The 25,406-nt window shown below is 38.0% G+C and overlaps 1 protein-coding gene across 14 annotated transcripts in view; it reads left to right on the top strand.

Moving 5' to 3' along the window:
- The window catches only part of TMEM108 (transmembrane protein 108), a 377,903-nt gene that overhangs the window by 194,073 nt on the left and 158,424 nt on the right, over positions 1-25,406 (top strand). For 9 of the 14 annotated variants that reach the window (XM_047736861.1, XM_047736852.1, XM_047736826.1 and 6 more), the window contains one exon: positions 23,741-23,826. In XM_047736861.1, coding sequence (XP_047592817.1) covers positions 23,787-23,826 — 40 coding nt within the window. In that variant the 5' untranslated portion in view covers positions 23,741-23,786. Of the gene's footprint in view, positions 1-1,039; positions 1,073-18,911; positions 18,931-23,740; positions 23,827-25,406 lie in introns of those variants that run through there. The other 5 variants (XM_047736889.1, XM_047736836.1, XM_047736880.1 and 2 more) reach the window with 3 other exon arrangements.

The raw sequence follows: 25,406 nt of genomic DNA, 5'->3' as shown, positions 1-25,406 counted from the left end.
TCTTTCCAACTTTCCTCTTGTGATTGAGTTCCAGTTCCAAAGCATTTTGATCCAAAAATATTCAGGGGATGATTCTACTCTTTTGGTACCAGTTGAGACCTGATTTGTGACCCAGGATGTGATCTATTCTGGAGAATGTTCTATGTGCACTAAAGAAGAATATGTATTCTGTTGCTTTAAAAAGGCATGCTCTGAATGTATCTGTAAAGTCCATCTGGGCCAATGTGTCATTCAAAGCCCTTTATTCCTTGTGGATCTTCTGCTTAGATGATCTGCCCATTGCAGTGAGTGGGGTGTAAAAGTCCCCTGCTATTTTTGGATTGTTATCTCTGTGTTTAATTATTAATTGGCTTATATAATTGGCTGCTCCCATGTTAGGGGCATAAATATTTATAATTGTTAGTCTTCTTGTTGGATACGCCCTTTAATCATGATATAGTGTCCTTCCTCATCTTTTATTACAGTCTTTGGTTTAAAATCTAATTTGTCTGATAAAAGAATTGCCACCCCAGCATTCTTTTAATGTCCATTAGCATGATAAATGGTTCTCCTCCCCTACCCCTCACTTTCAATCTGGAGGTGTCTTTGGGTCTAAAATGACTCTCTTGCAGACAGCATATCAGTGGGTCTTGCTTTTTTATCTGATACCCTCTTTCTTTTGATTGGGGCATTTAGGCCATTTACATTCAGAGTAACTTTTAACATATATGAATTTAGTGCTATTGTATTGCCTGTAAAGTGACTGTTTCTGTAGATTGTCTCTGTTCATTTCTTATCTGTGTTACTTTTGGACTCTCTCTCAGCTTAAAATATCCCTTTTAATATTTCTTGTAGGGTTGGCTTGGTGATCATAAATTCTTTTAGTTTCTGTTTTTCTTAGAAGCTTTTTTTTTTTTAAGACTTTATTTATTTATTTGACAGAGAACAAGAGAACACAAGCACGGGGAGTAGCAGAGGCAGAGGAAGAAGCAAACTCCCCACTGAGCGGGGAGCCTGATGTGGGGCTCTCTCCCAGGACTCTGGGATTGTGACCTAAAATGAAGGCAGATGCTTAACCAACTGAGCCACCCAGGTGCCCCAATTTCCTGGAAGCTTTTTATATCTCCTTCTATTTCAAATGACATCCTGCTGGATAAAATATTCTTGGCTGCATATATTTCTCATTTAGCACCCAGAATCCTTTCTGGCCAGCCAGGTCTCTGTGGGTATGTCTGCTTCCAGTCTAATATTTATATCCTTGGATTATGGATCTTTTGTTATGGATCTATTGTCCTGATCTGCTTTTAGGATTTTCTCATTTTCTCTGAGATTTACAAATTTCACTATTCTATGTTGGAGTGTTGACCTATTTTTATTGATTTTGAGGGGAGTTCTCTTTGCCTCCTGGACGTGGATGCCTGTTTCCTTCTCCAGATTAGGGAATTTCTCTGGTATAATTTGATCCAATAGTTTTCTGCCATAATTTGCTTCTGCCCCTCTCTCTTTCTCCTCTTCTTCTGGGATCCCAATTATTCTAATATTGTTTTGTTTTATGATATCACTTACCTCAAATTCTCTCCCTATAAATCAGTAATTGTTTATCTCTCTTTTTCTCAGCTTCTTTATCCCCATCATTTTGTCTTCTATATCATTAATTTCTCTTCTGCTTTTCTCCTAGCAGTTAGTTTCCATTTTTTATTCCAGCTCATTAATAGCCTTTTTTATTTCAACTTGATTATATTTTAGTTCTCTTATTTCTCCAGAAAAGGATTCTTTAGTGTGTTCTATGCTTTTTTCAAGCCCAGCTAGTATCTTTTTAATCATTATTCTGAACTCTAGTTCTGACATCTTACCTATATCCATACTGATTAGGTCCCTGGCTGTCAGTACTGCCTCTCGTTCTCTTTTTGAGGTGAGTTTTTCTGTCTTGTCATTCTGTCGAGAGAAGAATAGATGAACAAAGAATAAAATACTAAAATGGCAACAGCAACTCCAGAGAAATATACACTAAACAAATCAGAAGAGACCCAGAACTGGAAAAAAGGAAAAGAAAGAGAATATAATCAAACTGGTGGACAGAGTAGAACAATACACTGGATCCTGTGTGTATTTGGTTTGTTTGTTAGAAAATTAGATCCCAGAATTGTAAAGAAAGAACAACTTATATACATACCAAAATGAAATTAAATACAATGAAAGGATAGAATGTAACTCTAAAAATGAAAACTAAAAGACAAGAAAAAACAGAGGAAAAAAAAGAAGACCAACAATGACAAAAGGAAGGGATATTCAGGTGAACAGAACAGAGCAATACCCTATATCCTGATTATATTTTTGGTCAGTTTGTTATAAGAAACTACATCTCAAAATTGTAAAGAAAGAAACACACATATACACACACACACACACACATATACACACACACACATATATATATAAAATAAAATTAAATACTTTGAAAGGATAGAATGTAACTATAAAGATGAAAATTAAAAACATTTTAGGGGCACCTGGGTGGCTCAGTGGGATAAAGCCTCTGCCTTCAGCTTAGGTCATTATCCCAGGGTCCTGGGATCAAGCCCCACATCGGGCTCTCTGCTGAGCAGGGAGACTGCTTCCTCCTCTCTCTCTGCCTGCCTCTCTGCCTACTTGTGATCTCTGTCTCTCAAATAAATAAAATCTTAAAAAAAAAAAAAACTTTAACAAAACAACAACAGAAAAAGGAAGAAAAAAATATGATCAGACAAATGACAAGAACAGAGCCATTACTCCAGATTCTGGGTGTATTTTGGTCTGTTAGAAGAAACTGCATCCCAAAATTATAAAGAAAGAAGCTTTACATATATACCAAAATAAACTACAGTGAAAGGATAGAATATAAATGTAAAAATGAAAGTTTAAAAAGATTTAAGGGATGCCTGGGTGGCTTAGTGAGTTAAGCAGCTGCCTTCAGCTCAGGTCATGATCTCAGGGTCCTGGGATCAAGTCCCACATCAGGCTCCTTGCTCAGCGGGGAGCCTGCTTCCCCCCACTGCCTGCTGCTGAGAGCTTTGTGATCTCTCTCTCTCTCTGTGTCAAATAAAATCTTTAAAACAAACAAACAAATTTTAAAAAGAGTTGATATAATAAATTAGTTGAAAAAAGAAAGGAAAAAAATTAATTGAATGACTAAGGAATCATGGGAAAAAACCATGCATTTTATATGCTATATTCCTGTAGTGCTGGAGTTTTGCAGTTCTCTGATTGATAAACTTGGCCTTAGCCAGATGTTCTTGCTGCTCTTTTGAGGGAGGGGCCTGTTGCTTTGTTTCTCAAGTGTCTTTTCCCTGGCAGAATTGCACTGCCCTTGATAGGGAGCCAGGCCAAGTAATCTGCTCCAGTTTGCTCTGTGTGGCTTTTCTTCCCTGAGGGCTTTAGAAGATGAGAATGAAAATGGCAGCCTCCCAATCTCTGGCTCTGAGCTGAAAGCTCAGGGTCCCATTCCTCAGTTCACCCTGAGGGAAAATCAGTCACTCCTGTCTCCCTGGTCTCCATCAACACTCCATGCTTACCCAGCCTCTGACAGAGCATTTCTCTGTCAGGTACATGACCCTGTATCAAGTCTCCAGGTACGTGACCCTGTATCAAGTCTCCAAACCCTGCAGACTCCTGTTGCCCCCTCCCACTACACTCTTCCCGGGGGAGTAAGAGGGGGTGGTCTCACTGGTCCTGCTGCTTCTTGGACCCCTGCTCATAAAGCAGTCACCTGACCATGCTATGGTTTGCAGTTTATGGCAACCCAAAGCTGAGAGGCCACTCCTGGGCTCACTGATTACAGCCGGCTTCCGCACTCTGATACCTGGGAACTCTGCTGCCCAAAGGCCACCACCAGTCTTTCTGTCACCCCAAAGATCCTGAGACCACACTGTCCCACCCAGGATTCTGCCCTGCTTAGCCACTGAGCGCTATTCAGACCAGGATGTCCCTCACTGGAATAGACTGCTGAAAGTTCTTATTTTGTGCTCTGCTACTATATCACTTCCTAGTAGCCAGCTTATGGAGGCTCCCAACCCCCATGATTTATCTTCTCATATATTGTCTAGGATTCACTTCTCCACACCTCCTACCCTGCAGAAAGTGGTCTCCTTTCTATTTGTAGAGTTGTAGCTATTCTTTTCTTAGATCTTCGGTTGAGTTCACAGGTGTTCAGAATGATTTGATAGCTATCTAGCTGAGTTCCTGGGACCACAGGAAACTAAGGTCTCCTACTCCTCTGCCATCTTGACTGTATCACTAAATTAATGGCTTTAGCTATCCTTTCTGGTTATAAATTCAATCTCATGAAATTTAACATTTTTCATCCTACTCAATGTAGCCAAAACCATCTTTATTTTCTTTCATCAATGTTTTATAGTTTTCAGAGTATAGATCTTTCACTTCCTCAATTTAGTTTATTCCTGGGTATTATTTTTGGTGCAATTGTAAATGGGATTGTTTTTGTAGATCTCTGCTGCTGCGTTATTAGTGTATAGAAATGCAACAGATTTCTGTGCATTGATTTTTGTATCCTGCAACTTTACTGAATTCATTTATCAGTTCTAGTAGATTTTGGTGGAGTCTTGAGGGTTTTCTCTGTATAGTATCATGTCACCTGCAAATAATGAAAGTTTTACCTTACCAATTTCAATGCCTTTTATTTCTTTTCATTGTGTGATTGCTGTGGCTAGGACTTCCAGTAGTAGGTTGAATAAAAGGGTGAAAGTGGACATCCTTTTTTTGCTCCTGACCTTAGGAAAAAAGCTCTCAGTTTTTCCTCATTGAATGTGATGTTAGCTGTGGTTTTTTTTCATTTAAGGCCTTTATTTATGTTGAGGTATGTTCCTTCTAAATATATTTAGTTGAGGGTTTTTATTATGAATGCTTGTTGTACTTTGTCAAATGCTTTTTCTGTGTGTATTGAAATGATCACTCATCATCAGGAAATGCAAATCAAAACCACAATGAGATATTACCTTATACCTGTCAAAATGGCTAAAATACAAAATAAGAAATGACAAATGTTGACGAGGATGTGGAAAAAAAGAAACCCTCCTGCAATGTTAATGGCAATGCAAAGTGGTGCACCCCTGTGAAAGAAAGTATGAAGGTTCCTCAAAAAATTAAAAATAGAATTGCCCTATGATCCAGTAATTGAAAATTTAAAAAGTACTTACCCCCAAAAATATGAAAACACTAATTCAAAACAGTTCATGCCCCCCTATGTTTATTACAATGTTATTTACAGTAGCCAAACTATAGAAGCCGCCCAAGTGTCCATTGATTGTTGAATGGATAAAGAAGATATGTTTTATATGTACACACACACACACACACACACACACACAATGGAGTATTATTCAGTCATAAAAAATGAAATCTTGCCATTTGCAACAACATGGATGGAGCTAGAGAGTATAATGATAAGTGAAATAAGCTAGTCAGAGAAAGACAAATACCATATGATTTCACTCAATATGGAATTTAAGAAAGAAAACAAATGAACAAAGGGAAAAAGAAAGAGACAAAGAAACAGACTCTTAAGTATAAAAAAAAAAAAATAGATGTTTACCAGAACGGGGAGGCAGGTAAAATAACTGAACAGAGTTAAGAGTGCACTTGTCTTGATGAGCACTGAGTAATGTATGGAACCGTTGGACCACTATATTGTATCCCTGAAATAATATAGCACTATATGTTAACTGTTGGAATTAAAATTTTAAAAATAGTCAAAATCATAAGAATGTAAAATTTGACTAGCAAGGACCTGTTTGAATGTGGTATAACAGGTACCATACAACACTAACAGTAAAATCCAGTCTCTGACCTCAGGAAACTAACACTTGGTGTGTGTGTGTGTGTGTGTGTGTGTGTGTGTGTGTGTAAGAACAAACAGATAACACACAATTCTTTAACAGTCTATTACATAAATCATGTATGATCCAATACCGGGAAAGAAAAACTTATCCTAAACATACCCTGAACTTCCCCTATTTGAACTTTTTAATGCTGTTTGCTATATATAGAAGAATAATAAAAACATTTATAGGAGTAGACAACTAATTACATTTATATCTCTTTAAAATTACAACATACTTCCACATGTATTACCCAATTTAATACATGCTATAAGCAACCCTGAAGGGTGATGCTATTTTCTATTTTACAGGTAAGCAAACTAAGGCTTACAAAATTTAAGTAACTTGTAAGATCTAAGAGGCAAGCTGGGACAAGATCCAGGATTTCCTAACTTTATACCCTAATTGTTTTCTATCATATCATTGCTTTTTCATTCCTCTTGATATCCTATCAACCCTTTGAGGTTCGGCTAAGCTACTATCACTTCACTTGGAATTTTTCCAGCCATCCCACCTGGAGGAAATTCTTTCTATTCTTAACTCTTAGAGCACTGCATATTTCTGTTGCAGTTCCTAAGCTATATGCCTTTGTGTTATTATTATTTTTGTATGTGTCCTTTTCCTCCCAGTTGGTTAGCTCCTTGAGTCCAAGGGGTATATTGTTACCACTTACTGGCAGTAGGCATGCAAGAAAAGTCAGTGAGTGAATGAATATAATAAATGAATGAATTAATGTTCCAGGAGTCTCTGCCATGAAGCAGTGTTGTCATGACTTACTTAGCCAGGATATTTCCTCTTAGAGTTGCCAATAAAGGGAGGAAATGAGCTCAGATGTAAGATGAGGCTGGGTTTTGCACACACAGGCCTAGTGCCTAGCAAGCCATTATCATGCCTGTTTGGCTGTGATCTCTTTACCATGGTTTCTTTCATATCTCTTTTGGGTTATAAAAGCTCTAGAGTTGTTAGATAAAAATGCCCCATCTTGTCTCTTGTTATCTAACAGTTCTTTTTTAATTTGGAGTGATGCAGGGACTTTTCCACCTTTCCCTCCATCTTTTACAGACAGAAGTAGAATAGATCCTTTAGCTGTTAGTAAGCCTTTGGCCACACTGGTCTTCTTGTTATCTTCTCTTTGTTGTGTGTCTTCTCATCTCTTTGTCTCCCTTGACTACAGTCTATTTGGTTGGAGCAGTGGGGGTATTTTTTTTTTGAAGGAGGTCATGCTTGTTGTCTTAATAGTCAGCCTATGGCAACATCATTGTAGGGCTACCATAGTATGTGCTGCTTTTTTGAGTGGATAAAATGCTGACAGTTGTCATGAGTAGGGATTCGACAGAGCCTTTTTTTTTTTTTCCATGTAGCCTATGAGCTTTGGACTAATAGTATATTAGACTGGTGATCAAAATGGAAATTAATTAGCAAGATTATTACAAAACAAGCATAGTGTCCCTTTCTAGAATATATAGTTTCAGATTATGATGGTAGCCATGTAGATTGATGTAGTCTTTTTATAAAATAATTTAGCAATATGTATTATAAATTTATGTATATATAAATACACACACACACACACACACACACACACACACCTTGACTGACCTGGCAATTTCCTTCCAGGAGTCAAGTCAAAGGAAATGATTCAAAGTTAAAAATATGATGATTTGTGTATCAGGTAGGGGATTGCACTCAGCCGTGTAAACAAACCATTATAGCTGCTTAACAAAATAGACATTTATCTTTCTCATAACAAGAAGTGGGGAGACCCAATATTCAGGGCTCCTGAGGCAGCTTCATCATACCATCAGCATCCTAAGCAATGGCTTTCATCTTCATTGTCCCTTGTGGCTATAGGATGGTAAGTTTCTTTCATATCATTGTTCCAAATGGGAAGAGAAAAGGACAAGCAAGTCAGCTAAAACTTTTCTAGAAATCTCAGGTGAACTTCTGTTTCTCATTAATTAGAACTATCTCTTCTAGCTTCAGAGACTATAAAATTAAGGTTTGGGTCAGTATTAGAAGGTGCAGGAGAAACAGTGAAGTATGTCCCAAACTGAGAAGGCACTTTGAGACTGGAAAACAAAGCAAGCCACTCCATACAGTTTACATAGAGTTTTATTTAGGGTAACTTACTGACAGGGGAATTGGATGGAGAACAATCCACAGCAACTGCATAGTTATTCTCCACAAAATCTGGACCTTAGTCCACTTATAGAGTGAGGGGACACACAAAAGGGCATTATAATGAGATTAAAGGTGTTGCTTGCACCTCAGAGAGCTTACATGCACCTAATTGACAGTTACCCTTTAATTTGATCTTGTGGCACAACCTGTGCATCAGAAAGGGAAAGGACTATATTATCTCTAACAGATTCATGGAAGGCCCAAACAAGCCTCCCCACTTTCCAGCCTTGGCAGTCATTTCTAAGGTATGTATATTAATCTCCATGGGGGTTAGAACACATAGCCCCGAGAGAGAGAGCATTGAACTAACATGAACAAAATGGAGAACCAAAGATAGAGCCAGTATTGTCAGCACTCCTATGGTCAGCTGTATTGTCAGGTTAACCCAAACTGGGTTTTGTTAGTAAGGAATATTGGGAGAATGTCTGTTGGTAAAACAACTAGTAATGTCTTCCACAGGAATCAAAGTACTGAAGATAACAAAAGTAAAATAATGGTGGCCCTATTCATGTCCATTCACAGAGTAATAAAATGATCTAATATGCGATGGAATATTATATAACCGTATTAATCACAGCTGGATCAGGAAAACAGAAGCTACTATAAATGTGAAGAATAAGAAACATTTTAATACAGGGAATCAGAAGTTTATACAACTTGTGGAAGGCTGGAGGAACAAAGCTCAGGAAAGCCACTATCTTAGTTTGGATTCTTCCTAAAGTAGAACTTGAGGCAAGCACTGAGGAGTAGATAGTTTATTGGGGAGCCAATCCCAGAGATCAGCAGTATGAAATAAGGCAAAGAGGAATGGCCAACAGGGTTGTGTTGTAGAGATGCATAATGGGAGCTTGATTCTATCAGAACCTATGGAGAAACCTAGAGAATACCTTTCAGAATTGTCTGGCTGCAGGATGAAAGGTAGGAAGATGTATCTACTGGCTCCCAAGAATTGCCCCCTGGAAATTAACTCCTGTACTTCTGAGCTTCACACATGTTTGTAGCCCCAACTAACTCCCATGACATCTGCTATATCAGAGAAATGCTAGACCAGAAAATGGAAATGTGTATTTTGCATTTGAGGTGCCTTGCTGCTGCCATGAATTTGAAGCCTGTATGGAACTATGTAACCACAGCTGAAGTCAAAGGTGAAGCCAAGAGGGTAGAACGAGGGTGCAAAGGCATTTGCTACAGCAGATTTTAGGAATTTGAACATGAAGGAGACATAGGGGAATAGCCAATAAAAGCATTAGCTGCTTGCAGAACCTAAATAAATAGATGGTTCTCTGGTGGGCACTGAGCAGCCGCAGACAAAACCTTCCATCTATTGTCTAGTGCTAACCCACAGCTGCTACTAGTGCGTGATGGCCCCTCTTACCCTTCAAATGTCATGCTTGTGCTTCCAAATAGTGGGAATCTAATGAGAATCTAATCTGATGATGAGGCCCTCTGAGAAATGTAGTTTTTACAGGTTTCATGCCCCTGATGTATAACAGAGTTCAGAAGGATTGGGATTGTCTTAAGTATCTACAAATTATATCTCGCCCAACAACAACTGATGAATTACATTGGAAGAGTTTATAAAAATATGTTGAACTTGTTTTAATTACTTCCTATTCACTCCATTGGTGAGGAAGGGATCCCACCCTAGGGTTTGGGGGATGGCCAAACCCTCAACACTGGGTGCAAGTGATCAACAGCAATTGATTAGTCACATATTCGTAGCTGGGGCCTCAGAACACTACATGTCACACAGGGCCACATGGGAGCTACACTCAGGAACAATGTGAACAGCCAGGAGTTGTGGGAAGCAGGTTTGTCGTATCAAGAAGGTGTGGTGCCCCCTGGTTGCTGGGGAGAATGTGATTGGTTTATTTGAATAATTCCAGTTGCTTGTTAGCAACTAAAACACATTACTCAGGGATAAAAAGGAACTATGCCTGATACCTTTGATAAGGAGAGTTGTTTAGCTAAGGAACCTTATCCAGAGTGGGAGGGCAGACCATTCAAGGCCTTCCTGATTTTACCAGAAGTCAAGGCAGCTTATAATAGTATGCTGTAATTTTAGGCCTTATGCTGCATAAACAAGTTTTCACTAGATTGGGTACAGATAAAGGGGTATGTCTTTTTTTTTTTCTTTTTAATTAACATTAAATGGCTCTCATTCAGTCATCTCATTTTGCAAGGCAGCCCTTTCTTCCCAGGATTTCCTCTATTTTGTAGCAAGCCCAAGAACCTCAAGGCCTAACTCAGTTGCAAAGATCAGTCCTTGAAATACCATCCCCTAAGAAAGGAAAACAAGAAAACAGGGCCTGGCACTTACAGAGCACTAGAAAATATTTGAGTGAATGAATGCAAGAGCAAGCTGAACCAAGAAAGAAGTCTTAAGATCTTCACTGCTTTTGTTTCTGCAGACACTTGCTGTTTTTGGCCATACAGTAGTCGCTCTTCCACTAGCTTTTTTGTCTATGGGTTCAAAACCACTTTGTCCCTGGTGGTTGAGGAGTGTAGTCTCATCTCCCCAAATATGAAATTCAGTCCTCCCTGCCTTAATAATTGCTGCTAAATGATTGCTGCTAAAAATGACTTTAGGGAAAGTGGAAAGAATCTGGAACCCAGGAAGCATTGTCCACCCAATCTACACTTCTCTGAACCACTTCCCTGGTCAGAAATAATAATAAGTTTCTTGAATTACCCACTCACTATTGTTTTTCTATGCCCCACCTACATACACTCATTTTCCTCAGCCTCTATAACTGTGCCTACATTTAAGCCATTTAATTTTAAATTTAAAAATCTTTTCCCCAGCTATACTAGCAACATTCTAAGTGCTCAATAGCCACCTGTATTAGTGGCTACTGTGTTGGGCAATATAACTTACATAACTTTTTTTTTTTAATCATTCCAGGAAATTCTGCTGGACATTGACACCTGTATCAATTTTGTAGGATCATTTATGCATTTATGAATACCTACTATGTGCCTGGCCCTATAAGCACTGAGGACATAAGGGTAGACAAGACAAACAAAATTTCTACCTTCCCAGAACTTACATTTTAATTTGCATAGCCTACATACAAATGTCTGTGTGTATCATTAACTTGAGGAGGGACAGCACTGGAAATCAGATGGCTAATTGTTCTTAAAATTCTTGATTCATCCTCAGTCTGATTTCTTTGAGGTATAGCACAGTTTTCTTCAAACTTTAGAGCCCTGAACTTTATACTTCTGATTTGGGCTGATTCACAAGGCACAAATGGCTTACACAGTTGACTCACCTGTAAGTATTGACTATTATTGTTAAGTCTTTTAGATTCTGGATGAGAGGTTTATTTGAAACTAGTTCTAGGATTTAATCATTTAAATCCATTCTGGCAATTTGTGTTCATAATTTTAATTCAGTGAAAGGTCTAGTTCTTATTGATGTGTATAACCAAGCAGAGACTAGGAAATACACTGCAATTATTTTGTTGGTTTTTCTACTACAAAGCCCATGTATTAACACTTGCCACCTCCCATGTAGGTTTTACTCATACAGCATTAATATTACTAGCTTAAAAAGTTGGAATAATGGAGGTGGGTGGTATTTTCAAATTAGTCATTAGAATTCAAACACGCTATGCTAATGCTCTCAACAAGAGCCACAAATGCCAGCACCAACAATCTGTTTGAACTAATGAACTGTGAACATTTTCCCCACTGGTGAACGGACAAATATAGTATGGTACAGTTGAAAGAGACCTTGGAAATGGGTCTTTCCATTGCAACTCCCTTTTCCCTCATTTATTGGTCCTTTGAAGTTATAAATGATTTGAAGTAACAGTAACAGCTGAAGTAACTGTTGAAGAGTTAAACCCTGCCATAGCATAAAAGGACCAGAAATTAACTTCTGAAAAGCAAAGGTTCTCAAACTTTACCATGCACCATGGAGGGCATATTGAAGCACACATTGCTGGACTCTATCCCAGGAGTTTCTGAATCAGCAGTCTAGGATGGAGCCTGATAATTTCCATTTCTAACAACTTCCTGGGTGTTGCTGATGGTCTGAAGACTACATTTTTAGATTGACTGGTATAAACAAATGTGACATTATTATGAAGTTAATGAAAGAGTGAGAATGAGCCTACATAACTAGCCTTAGCAATCTGAGGATCCAGCTGCATGATCTCATCTATCCAGGTGTAAAACTTGGGTTTGGCACCATCCAGTGGCAGTTGTCTAATGCTCTATAAACATCAGCAGGGATGATTCTGGGTCCTGTAGCTGCCTGCGACTTGTAAGACAGTGACATTCCAGCTATCTTATGATTAGTATGCATTTATTTTGTTGTTCTGATCTGGAAAGACTGAGCCTTGGGGACCCAGCCTCTTGCTCTGCTTCCCAACTACTGCCTGCTATTTCCCTATCAGTCTTGTCCTCTCCTCCATATAGCTAGCCTTTTCTCCCCCAGAAAATGAGAACATTGGCCCAACCTCATTTGAGAAGCTAGAGTCCCATATTCAAATTGCATTGTTTAGGAACTTTAAGTAGCCAGGGGTAGATCTTCTGTTAGTCAACGTACTTTTCTCAAACTCCTTCCTCACTGTCCTCACTCAGAACCATTATACATTTTTACCTTTACTAGTCAAAATCCTTCCTAACCTTGCAAGTTTAGCTTATATTCTATCTCCTTCAAAAACTTTGTCCTGCTACTCTCCAGAAAATGTCATTTTTTCCTTATTCGAAAGTGTAGGGCATGTTTCTTGTGCTTCTATGCTCCAGACTCTGTGGAGGTGTTATTTCATTCTCAGAACAACCTTGCAACGTAGGTATGATGCCTGTTTTACTAATAGAAAATCTGCTGCCCTTCTTGAGTGTCAGTGTCTAAATTGTTACTATTTTCTAGAATATAATGTAATAATTTGTCTGATATAGCTGGTAGGGGCAAAGCTGGCTATAGGGTGATTTTTGCCGTGATATTTGTTCCCCCCACTAAACTGCAAGCTCCTTGGGGGCAAGGATCATGTCTCATTTGCTTTTATTCCCAGCTCCAGTCTCTGCTCCTAACACAGTACTTACTGCTTTGCATGTAGTACTCATTATTTTCCAAAGAAATGGATCTCCAGTTTAATTGCTGCTTATCCTGTATCTTCTTGCTCTGCTTCTCTCTCTGTGGTTGGTTATGGTCTCCACAGGAAGGAGGCCCTTTCAGTGTGGTCTCTCCTCCCTGCTCCTGCTCAGAATTTGTGGCATGACTCCTCACTGTTTCCCCTGTGAATGTAGTCTTCAGGAAAAGGAATATTCATCTACCTTGTGAACAAGTGATTAGATGATAAGGGTGGGTTCAGCTTTATGCCAGTCTCTTAGTCTGCATGTGGCTTCCACACCCTCTTTACTTCACTGAACCTCATTCCATTCTCTCTCCCTTTTTAGTCATTATCTCCTTAATCTTCCTGACATCTCTATGAAGCCAAGTAGCAAGACCAAGTGAGAGGTAAATCAGAGATAGGTTGGGTAAAATATCACAAGAACTCATGTTGCATAAAACTTGAATTGCATGAGAGGCTGTAGATCTAAATATTTAAGAGGTACTGAATCAGTCATTTTCTGTTTTAAACATAACTTGCAAATGTGGTTTCATCAATCATCCCTCATCTCTCGTAAAATGCCAGTCTCAGGAATGCGGACAAGCAGGACTGGCCTCACTGTGGCTCTAGTGCTCTTTTAGGCTCGGGTAAGGGTCCCTGGGTCTTGATTGACTGACTACACATTAGAATCCCCAGGAAGTCTGATTTAATTGATCCAGTATATCTCTCCAGGATTCTAATGTACAGTCAGGATTAAGAAGTACTAGATTAGGTTCTTGACTTCTGGTGGTAGCTGATCAGAAGAGCCATCTTAGAAGCCTTTTACAATTGCTCTAAGAACCTGGGGAATCTTAGATTCCTGAGGGAAAGACTTAGGAATCTATTTTAAAAATAGATTTTGACTATCAACTAGTTTTGGAAATACTAATTTTGGTAATTCTAGATATTTCTTCTAGCCCATCCAGTTATTAAAGTAAGGTCTAATTATCAACATAGATAAATAAACTATTTAAGTCCCTCACAGATGAGATGAGATGTATTATTTTATTCAAGCTTCCTAGAGCAAGGCATAAAGTTAAGAATCATCAGAAATGCTTGGAATATTGTGACTTTACTGTGGACTGAAGTTGCTCACACTGATCTTACCTGTGACCTTAATCCACACTCTTCAGGGAATGGCTGTATCTGTTCTTCACTTCCCTGGGAGTTATGGGTGACATAAGGGTGACCACCTGTTCGTACCACATAGGGAGTGACTTTGCACACTACAGACACTGAGCTGCAGGACATCTTTGAATTGGGAGAAGACAGCACCGCCCTCCTCTGATGGCCTTGTCTACAGACTGAGGTAGAATCCATAGAACCTCAAATTTCTAGCTACATCTGTTTTCTATTGGCCCACCTCACTCTTGCCCACATAATTTTTCATCTCATTTGAATTTTTATCCCAGCTGTACATTCAACAGACTACCTATCCTATGGAATCACCTATCATAAACTTACATATTTTGAAAGATTAAACCAAAACCTCAATGTAAAACTTTCTTCATACTAGCTCAAAAATTACAGAAGAAGCCTTTACATGGATTGAAGTAGGACGGGAGAAGCTAAGGACAAGGAATGAAGAAAAAGAAGTGTTTTGAGATTAAAATTAAGATTTAGGAAGGACTATGATATTATGACTAATTTCACCTACTGAACTGTGTTGCATGTCCAAAGTGTACATCATGATTTAAATGTTCTTTCCACATGTAAAACATTCTGATAAGAGTTTGCCTATTTCATATGGCTTTTCCCTCAATTTCCATTGTAAAAACTTGGCACATCTTTTAGGACAAATGCTTGCTTCCCAGAGGAAATACACATATTTTTAGGTCCCCAAATTCAGTCTCTGAAGATATTTTTCAGGCATTGCAAAAGAAAAAAGAAAAATGAATGTGTTTGCTGTGGACAAGAAATAATCTTTTTCATAAGCAGTGCAGTCAAAATGATGAAACATCCTCCTTTAGTATTTGGCATTGCTATGATATCATTTAATTCCCTGACCTCACTGTACAGTCTTTAATACCAAAACCATAAAAGGGGAAGTGTGGTATGTATTCTTCACCTTACACAAGCACCTTTCTGTCTCCTCAAATGAAATAAATGGCCTTAATACACTGTAATGCTAGAAGAAAGAAGTCTGTGTCATTCCAATATGCCTCAAGCTCCTGGTCCTATTTTTACCCCATTGCTGACTTCAGTGGCTGTAGACAGCAGAACATTCTCCCCCAGCAAAAGCAAATAAACTCCAGCTGGTCTTGAGGAACACTCAGGCTGTTACTTCTCAGTCCTCCAAGCAGAATCCACATTAATTGATGCCTTTTTTTTAGGCTTTTCCTTAGTATTAGGTAAATAGCTTTTGCCTTTTTGTTTGGAATTCAGCATCTCATGTATCTGAAAGCCCCCAATATTTTATTTTTCAGACAAGAAAATATGAAGGGGAAGAGAGGAAAGGAGAAAGGAGCACTACTGAAGTGCTTTTTATCCTTCAGAGTTTACTGAGTGGCCCCCAGAGTTGCTGGAGGACTAGCCTAGGTGGAGGGTAAATCTGCACTGCTTCCTCCATCAGCAGGATTCTCTCCACAGACAGACATCGTTCTCCTCCTCAGTTTGTAGAAAAGTGCTCATGCAAGTTCTGCACCGTGAAAGCCTTTATTAATCAGAAATCACACTGTTGTATTTCTTTTGACTTGTAGTCTTGCCCCATGTGAATTAATTGCTAGTATTTTAAAATAGGGAGAGACATCTCAATCTATGGCTTCTCTCTAAAATTTAGGGAAAATTTTTTTGTGAGGATTTTCAGCTTAAGGAAAAAAAGACTTTTCCTGCTCACAGTTGGCTGGAGCCTAAAAATACCATTCCTTCATGCTTTCAAGTTCACCATAGTCACCCCTATTTCCTATAAACTCCCAGAACTGAAACAAAATGACAGACTGTAATCAGGCTCACACTGTTGATCATAGGCTCAGAGAAAAGTGAAATATTTCTTATACAAAACTGAGAAAATTTAGAAGAAAGATTAGGAGGGCCACAAGTTTCAGGAAAATGATAACATCTCTTTCTTTATGGAAGTAAAAGATATTCCTGTTTAAGATGCAAATCATCTGTATCAAAAGAATTTTACTAAAAACATATTATAACTCAAACCCAAACTTAGCCCTCTGGTCACATGCATCCATTTATGACTTATGATGTAAGTGAGCCAAGAAACAAACCTTCATATTTGCTTTCCTGAAGTAATCCAATGCTCATGATACTTAGACCCTGGGGTGACTTGCTGAATATCAGTTCCTTTCATTTTCCTAGTTTTATCTCTCCTCACAAGACCAAAAGCAGCATGTCAATATACCATTCACTTTGTAAAAAGGGAGAGACACAAGCAATGTACTAGATACACAGGATAGTGCTTCACTTCATTTATTTCTCTCAGCAGTCTTCTGATTTGGGGGTCAACCTCATTTACAGATGAGGAGCTGATGCTCAGAGAAGTTAAGTAACTTGATCAAGGTCACATAGCAAATCTACTCGGTTACAGGCCTGATTTTTTCCTCTGCAGCATGGTGTGCCTGGCTCATTGAAATGCTTTCTCTGAATCACTACTTAACACAGGACTTTAGCTTTTATTGTGGGTTGATAAAGAGCAGCTGTGCCAAGAATATTCTATTCATGTTCTGTAAAACTGCCATTGAGGATGCTAATGCTTATCAAAAATTGTCTTATGATCTTATCTTAGAAGTTGCTGTCAGAAAAGGGCAGTATTTTTTTTTTAAAGGGTAGTTTTTCTGAACAGAATACAAACTGTGCCTCTATATGCAGCCAGAAAAAAAATAATAATAATGCTTTCTTTTTTGCCTTTATTTTTAGGAAACTCCAAGAGAAGTGTATTGTTCAATTATATTTTATGGTAAAAAATTTTTTAAAAGAGAGAGCACCAGCAGTGGGGAGGGGCAGAGCGAAAGAGTCAAGCAGACTCCCCACTGAGCAGGGAGCCCTCAGGTCTCCATCCCAGAACTGGGAGATCCTGATCTGAGCTGAAGGCAGACCCTTAACCGACTGCGCCACCCAGACACCCCGATAGTAAAATTAATCCCCCCTTTCTCCATATAATTTTGGATCTCCCTTTCTGATATTATTAATGTGCTTTGGTATGTTAATAATCCTGTTATACAACTTGCATCTATTAGTAAGTCTTCATAGATCCTTTTTAAGGAAGAGAAAGGTATAAATTAGGAATAATAAAATAGTTTGACTTTAGTCAAATTTACACCCATAAATTCCAAATTCTAAATTCAGTTTGCATAAGACACTGGATCTAACAAAAGGGACTGTTTGGTTGATATTCCAAAGTCTTTGGTTCATTTCTAGTTTAGGAAAAGCACAATTAAGAAGTGGTTGGTGAGCTGTGGCCTAATGTGTCATTATCCTGCCTTCTGCTATTAGGTATTTGCTTTGAGCCCTTGTATGTCAGGCACAGGGACAGCTGCTTTGCATGCATTGTCTAGTCTTTGCAGCAAGCATATCAGTTACTGTTCTTACCTATTTACAAACAAGAAATCAATCAGAGGAGTCTAGAAACTAGTTCAAGGTCTCACAGCTGATAGGCATGATCTCAATAAAAGACAGAATTTTTAGTATCTGTGTCCTTGCCTATAAAATGGAGATGTATGCTCCTGTCTGAACGTTTTTTGCAGGCCTGTAAGGTTAGTTGATATTGTCAACTCTCCTATTCTTTCCCCCCTCATTTTCCCAAAGGTATCGTAAGGTATGGTGGCCATCAGTTTAATCAGCTCTTCCTGGGTCCTAAAAAGATGGAGAGCCATTTTTTGGTTTTGTGCCATCTCTATTATTCACCTGAATTTTTGGTCATGTTCATTCTTTGCCTCACAAAATATTTTAAAGCTCATCTCAAATGCAGTTGGTTCTAATGATTATGGTGGTATGTTCGGTAAAGTTTTCACAAATACTGAACTAGTGAATACTGGGCTGTTGCCCTCAGGGGACATAGAAGGTTAGTTTCCTGTGAGCCTCAGATCATATTTTTTCCAACTGATCCATAAATAACCTTGGTTTATATGTTTTTGTTTATAGAAACAGAGTGTTCCTAGATACCTTATGTAATATATACTACTAATTCATTAATTTTGAACTCACAGCCAACAGCACCATAACTCATGCTTTCTTGCACTTAGGAGCACTAAACAATGCTTTAGCACCATGCTTGGGGACCATTTCAAACAAAGATAGCAAGAAGAAAAGGCACAAAAATGCTAAAAGCATGGTACTAAATAGCCTATGGAAAGGACACTTGTTCACCATATGAGAGCTGAAACAAGAAGGGCAGAGGGAGGGGAAGATGTTGATGACACAGCACTGCCTTGTTTGACCTCATCTGGGAGCATATGTGTTGAGCGATTCAAATTTTCCCCACTCTGAGCATGTATGTAAATGATTGCTAATGCAGTGTGAGAATTGATTTGGGGGTTATAAGTGAATTTTAGGGATATTAACTCTTTGCTTTTTATAAGCTGAACATTTTTTCTAGGTTTTCATTTGTATTTTTTTATTTGTATATTATTTGTATTTTCATTTATATTATAGTTTTTACTTTGTAATTTTTTTTTAAAGATTTCTATTTATTTGACAGACAGAGATCAGCAGGCAGAGAGGCAGGCAGGGGGTGGGGGGAGGCAGGCTCCCTGCCAAGCAGAGAGCCTGATGTGGGGCTTAATCCCAGGACCCTGGGATCATGACCTGAGCCGAAAGCAGAGGCTTTAACCCACTGAGCCACCCAGGTGCCCCTACTTTGTAATTTTTTATGTAATAAAGTTTATATTTTTCTATTGCTTCAAACTTTTAGATTTAACAAAGCTTCTCTACTCCCAGTAGAAGAATTTGCCCTTTTTTCTAGTATTTGTATACATTTTTTTTTTTTTTTTTTTTACCATTTAAAGATCTGGTCCTTTGGAATTTATGCTGGTATTTCATATTTGGAGTTAGTACAATTTTACATTTTCCCATATAATCTTCTAGTATCTCAAAAAGTTCATCATTTTGCCTATTAATTTAATATTCTGCCTTTATCGTATAAATTTCCATATAAAATTTGGTCTATTCATGTGTTAATATCAAATGGTTTTATAGTTTTTTATTATGTAGAAGCTTTAGAGTATGTTTTAATGGCTGCTAGGGCTGGCAGTCCCTCTTCACCCTGTCCCTACTTTGTTGAATTTTTATGTTGTTGTTTTCCAGGATTTTCCTAGCTATTCCTTATTCTCTATGGGAACCTGTCATTTCAAGTCAACTTGCATATCACATAAGAGCTTTTCATTTGGCTCTTTATTACTTCTTCCCTGCTACATGGACATTTCTAATTAAACATTTTAAGTGATCTGTGAAAGAGAAATTTCCCTTCCTGAATCAATGGAATAGATGTAAGTGTGTTGCATTTAAGTCAGAGGGGAGAGAGGCAAGATTCTGTTAGGCTCACCTTCTTTAAGGAGTGGTTCAGGTTACTTGCACCTCTTTGTTTACTGTGGGCTAATAATCAGTGAGACCCCCACCTGTGCCACTGTATCTGCGTTTGGACAAATATTTTCATCATCCTCTCTTACTTTTCTTTCCTTCCACCACTTGGCTGTAAACTATACTTTCTTATTTTTCATCCCAGAAATTTGTTGTCATTCGTGGAGGTCCTAAGTATTCCCTGAGGGACCAGATAAAATTAGTGTTTCCTACTATCTGGTTAAAAAATGGCTTTAGATGGAATCTTACCGTGCCTCTCTGTCTGTCCAAAGCAGACCAACTGATCCAAGAGACTCAGGTGAGAAACCATCATTAGAACTAAGTGAGTTTGGTTAGGTCACAAAATGAATATACAAAACTCAGTTATTTTCATATAGAGGCAATTTGAAGATATAATGGAAGCAGAAATTCCATCACAATGGCAAATATATATGTGTGTGTGCATGTGTGTGTGTGTGTATACATGAGCCTGGGAATGAATTTGACAAAACTATAGAACTCAAGGAAAGACAGTACAAAACTACAAAACTACAAAATCTATAAAAAGATCTAAATAAAGATTAAATTTGAATAAATACAAGCTATATGGTGCTTATAGTTGGGATAGCCTGTGCAATCCAGATATACCAGGTGTCCCAGATTTTTGTGCTCAGTTGTTTCTTTGATATGTGAATAAAATGGCTGTATTGCACGTACTGTCAAAAATCTAACAGTTTCTCAGAAACCTCTAAGCATTTCTAGAGATGCCTAAGGGCTTACATTCCCCTTGATCAATATAAACAACTGTTTCTCTGCTCTCCTGTTACTTAATCATTTATGTATTCATTCATATGTTTACTCACTTTACAATTGAGTGCTTACTATGTCCTAAGTCCTCCACAGATGCCCACTAACCATTGCTTAGGACTCCTGTGGCACCTTCCTATTCCTGGTCACCCTTGTCTTGAGATGTAGTCTCCGTTCTATCACTGCCCAGCTGAGCACCACTAATACAAGACTATTTTGCATGAAACTTTTGCTGAGATTTTGAGGGTACTCGTGGTGGGAAAGCATTGTGGCGGAGAATAGGTGTAGTGTATAAGTAAAAACAGCATAAAACAAGCAATAAAAAATTTGATACATTTTAAAGTTTATGGGTCATCCTCTCTAAGGAATTTCTCATGTTATCTTTTATTCTTAGGTCCCACCTACTTCTTTCTTTTGGAATTGCTCTTTTTTCTGTCTCTCGCCATGTCTTGTATAATCTCTGCAGCCTCTGATTTCTGGACTGATTAACCCATCTTTCCTAGCTTTTTGGAACTGAAGTCTTATTACAGAAAATTATAAAGAGAAAAATTTTTAGAGAATTATAAAGAGAAAAAATTTATCTCTTTCTCTACCTCTTCCTCATCTAGATCACGCTTAGGGTGGTAGGTGGGGTTCTACATAGTCATTGAGCTATGGTGCATACACCCCAAAAAAGTGCTTCTTACTCTCTGAAAAGAATTCTTCTGATCTTCAGAGCTACAGCTCTTAAAATGTTATCTTTCTCCTCACCACACTTGGTTTTGAAAAGATCAAGTCTTTAAAGCAAGTGGAAGATAATTGCAACTATAATACCAATGATATTTTTTCCGGAATTTAATAAAATGATAAAGTTAGTTTAGGGGAAAAACATTCAGAGAACAAGATAAATCTTAAAAGAGTAGTAATGGAGGACTAACTTTACCAAGAGCTTAATTTAAACAACACATATTGTTATAGTGGGAGAATGAGCAAACGGAGATGTAAAATGTAACACAAAGTCCAGAAACATATCTAAAATAAATAAAAATATCAAAAGAAAATACAGGCAACTGTTTATGTAATCCTGCATTAAGGAAGGCCTCTCTAACCATGACTGTGTGGTGTGAGTGTGTTTGTTTCTGTTTCTCATTCTTATAAAAAGGGGGGGGAAGCATGTTTTACAACATGGACAGGCCTAAGAAACATTATGCTGAGTAAAAGAGCCAGATACAAACTATACATTTTATATTATTTATGTGAAATATACAGAATGAGCAAATCTATAGTTGTTTAGTGGTTGCCAGGGACTGGGAGAGGGGAGAAAGGAAATGACTGCGAATAAACATAGGAGTTTTGAGGTTTTATTTTTCAGTTTTGTTTGTTTTTTGGTTTTTGTTTGCTTTTTTAGAGTGATGGAAAATGGTCGGAATTAGATATTGATGGTTACACAACTTGAATATACTAATGACCACTGAATTATATACTTCAAAGGCTGAATTTTTTTTTAAGATTTTTATTTATTTATTTGACAGAGAGAGATCACAAGTAGGTAGGCAGAGAGAGAGAGAGAGAGAGAGGGAAGCAGGCTCCCCGCTTTGCAGAGAGCCCGATGCGGGACTCGATCCCAGGACCCTGAGACCACGACCTGAGCTGAAGGCAGCGGCCTAACCCACTGAGCCACCCAGGCGCCCCAAAGGCTGAATTTTATAATGCATGAATTATATCTTAACTTAACAAAACCATTTGAAAGATAAATTAGTTTTACTTGAGGTATTATGAGAAAATAACCCAGCATGCCAGTAGAGAATCATTAAAGTGTTAAAGAAAAGGATATTCAGTGACATTTGTGAAAGATGGTGAGTCAGGCTCTATTCAGGATAGGTATGGGGAGCAATGCAATGGGATTTTATAGTGGGGGAGAGAGATTGGGCTCAACTCCAAATACGGCTTGGGCAGGTGGCCATTATAGCCAATGATTGGTTGGGGAGGGTGGTCAGTAGATAGAAAATTACTAAGAGGAAACATCAGGGGTAAATGGTTCTGGCTGAACTAATCTAATAAGATTCTTGCTAAAGACAGGCCAGGGTAATTACCACCTAGTGTCTGATGGAGGATAAGGAACCTGATCAGATATTGAGAGTAGAGGGTTCTAGTCAAACTGATTAGCAGTTTGCTAATCTAGTTCTTACTAAAAACTAGGCTTTATGAGGAAGTTCATGAATGGACTTAGGAGAAGGTTCAGGAACCTTAGTAAAGAATCTATGTCCAAAAAAAAAAGGAATCTTTGTCAAATGTGAACTAAAAATTTTAAAAAGACAAATGATTAATAAACTTATAAAATGCAAACTAAGGCAATGAGATGAAATATTTGCTATGTACTGGGAAAGATATGAAGAAATTATCAATTTCCAACATTGGGTAGATTGTAGTCTAATAAATAGCCTCATATACTGGTACTAATGAAGGGTAGTTTGGCAGTATATTTCAAAAGCCTTAAATAGGGTCCTTGTAATTCCATTTTTAGGAATTAGCCTTAAGGAAATACTGTGTGCCACTTAAAATAAAGTAGTAAAGTAATAGTAACACAAGAAGATTTTTCTGGTAGGAAGAAAAATTAGAATGTACAATAAAGAGGGCACCTGGCTGGCTCAGTAAGTAGAGTATATGACTCTTGATCTCAGGGTGTTAAGTTCAAGTCCCACACTGAGCATAGAGCCTACTTAAAAACAAAAAATATAATAGATAAAATGAGACGGACCAATCGAAATGCACATTGAAAAGCTGCAGAGATAGGTAATTTGTATTTTCTTATATATTATCTCTATTTCATTTAGCTGTATTTTCCAAATATTCTGAACTGGATTATCCTTTATAACCAGAAAATAATGGAAAAGTTATTTAACATGATACAATTTCAAGTGTGGTTAAGCTTTTTGGGTTGTTTTGTTTGGTTGAACACCATAACGGAAATAAGATTAGGAATTTTTTTTTGTTTCTCCTGTTTAAAAACTAGAGAGTCAGGGGGTGTTAATTGGAAGTCCTCAAAAGTTCCTAAGTCAGACTCTCACTGTCTAGTTGCCCATGAGTTTCCTTTAGTATATGTATAGTTTTCAGGATTTAACCAATTGGTGAACTGGTATTTATGTAACAGACTGTTGTAAATTAGACTACAGTATATCCTCTTCAAGATTTTCCTCTTCAAATCTAGGGATTTTAGGCTTTACAAACAGGATCATGTTGAGTGGAATTCTTTCTGATTTGTTGAATTGAATTATGTTCACCAGATGTAACAATTTTCTTTTCCCGATTTCCTAGACAGAATCATGAATAAACTGGAGGAGAAGCAGGACCAGATGATACCATGAAGAGAAGTTTACAGGCCCTCTATTGCCAACTATTAAGTAAGTTGGTATCACTTTTCTTTTAGAATATAACCCATTAATTGTCCAGTGCCAGAAACTTAAGCATTTTCTTGAAGAAGACCAGGTTTTGCTCAATAGAAAATTTTCCCTCTGCTTCATCTAGATACTTAAAGTATCAAGCATTAAGTCATTTTATTGCTTTAGGCATCAGTTGTAATGTAGACTGTTATAATAATCCTAAATTGGCAGGTTAAGAATAGTTAATTCAAGGATGAGTGTCAAAAGCATTATTGCTCCTGGTTTTGTGGCAGAATAAAATGTTACAGTATGAGCTTCTGTAGCTTCCTTATGGAGAAGGAATGATAGATGGTGTTTTCTGGATTTTGTCACATAGAAGCTATTACCATTCGGTAACTGTACCCCTTTGGCTTGGAGTATTTTGCTTAGTTATGTGTGTTCTTAAATAATGAGTGTTAAAAATGTGATTTCTTCCGGTTTGATGGTAGAATGAAAAAATGTTTGATTATGACTTCATGCATGTTGCTCATGTGTTTTGGAGGTTATGCCACAAATCTCCAGATGCCGCAGAGTGACTGTATAACCTTTGGGATTGCAATTGTTCCTGAATGAACATCAAAACCAATACCAGCTGGTGGGTTTGATGTTCAGGTTGACTCACTTGGGACAATAGACATTGCCCACATCAGGTTAAACCAAAGCCACTGAGTTGAAAAAATTCCAGGAAAAACTTGGAGTTCATTCTGCTTGTCTGGTTCTTGCTGAAGTATATAGAAGATCTATCTTTCCTAGACTGGATGGTTCCTTTTTAACTTTTGCCAAGAAAAGAACATAAGAGATTGAGATTCAAATCACCAGTTCCCCTTTAAAATTTATTCGTTCAGGTTATGTTGCACCCCCAGTGCAAAGCAGTTTATGTATAGAAGGCATTCTGGTTAAGTGTTTTAATTAGCTTATTTCTGCCACTGAATTCTAATCCCTGAAACACAAATCATATCACCCTGTTTTCAGCCTGGTGAAATGTCACCACATTATATGGACTCTCTCAAGTTCTTTTCTCCATGCATCCTATAGAACTGTGGGTTTGTTGCCCTTTTTTAATGGTAAACTTGCTTGTCAGGAAAAAGGTTTTATAGATTAAAGAAGCAATGTCATCACTGAATAATTAAGTCTGCCTTGATGGGAGAGTGGACATTTGAAGGTTAAATAGGATTATACACACACACACACACACACACATACACACACGCGCGCGTGCGCACACTCTATCCCTACCCAAGAAGGGGAAGCAGGCTTTGCAGGAGGAAGAAACAGGAAATGAAAGAGAGTTTAGCAGATTAAGAAAGCAGCAAAATGTTTGTTGAGTTCACCTATGCTGATTGTATGCCCCAAACTTTGTGTAATGTTAAAACGTCTATAAGATTTGAAAGGCTTTGGTTAAGTATTCCATGAGTCAGAGAGAGATCAAGTCTTATGCTAATGAGGCCCATCCTCCCAAGTGGAGCCTATGTGAAAACTGAAGGGGTTTTGCTCAAACATTAACTGGATATCTATATAAATCACTGTCTTAACAGTTTCACTGTTTGCAGCCTTGCCTGGAA

This window comes from Lutra lutra, chromosome 1, assembly GCF_902655055.1.
Source record: "Lutra lutra chromosome 1, mLutLut1.2, whole genome shotgun sequence".
NCBI lineage: Eukaryota > Metazoa > Chordata > Mammalia > Carnivora > Mustelidae > Lutra > Lutra lutra.
Note: the sequence above shows the minus strand (reverse complement) of the source record. Positions and strands in the feature narration are given on the sequence as shown.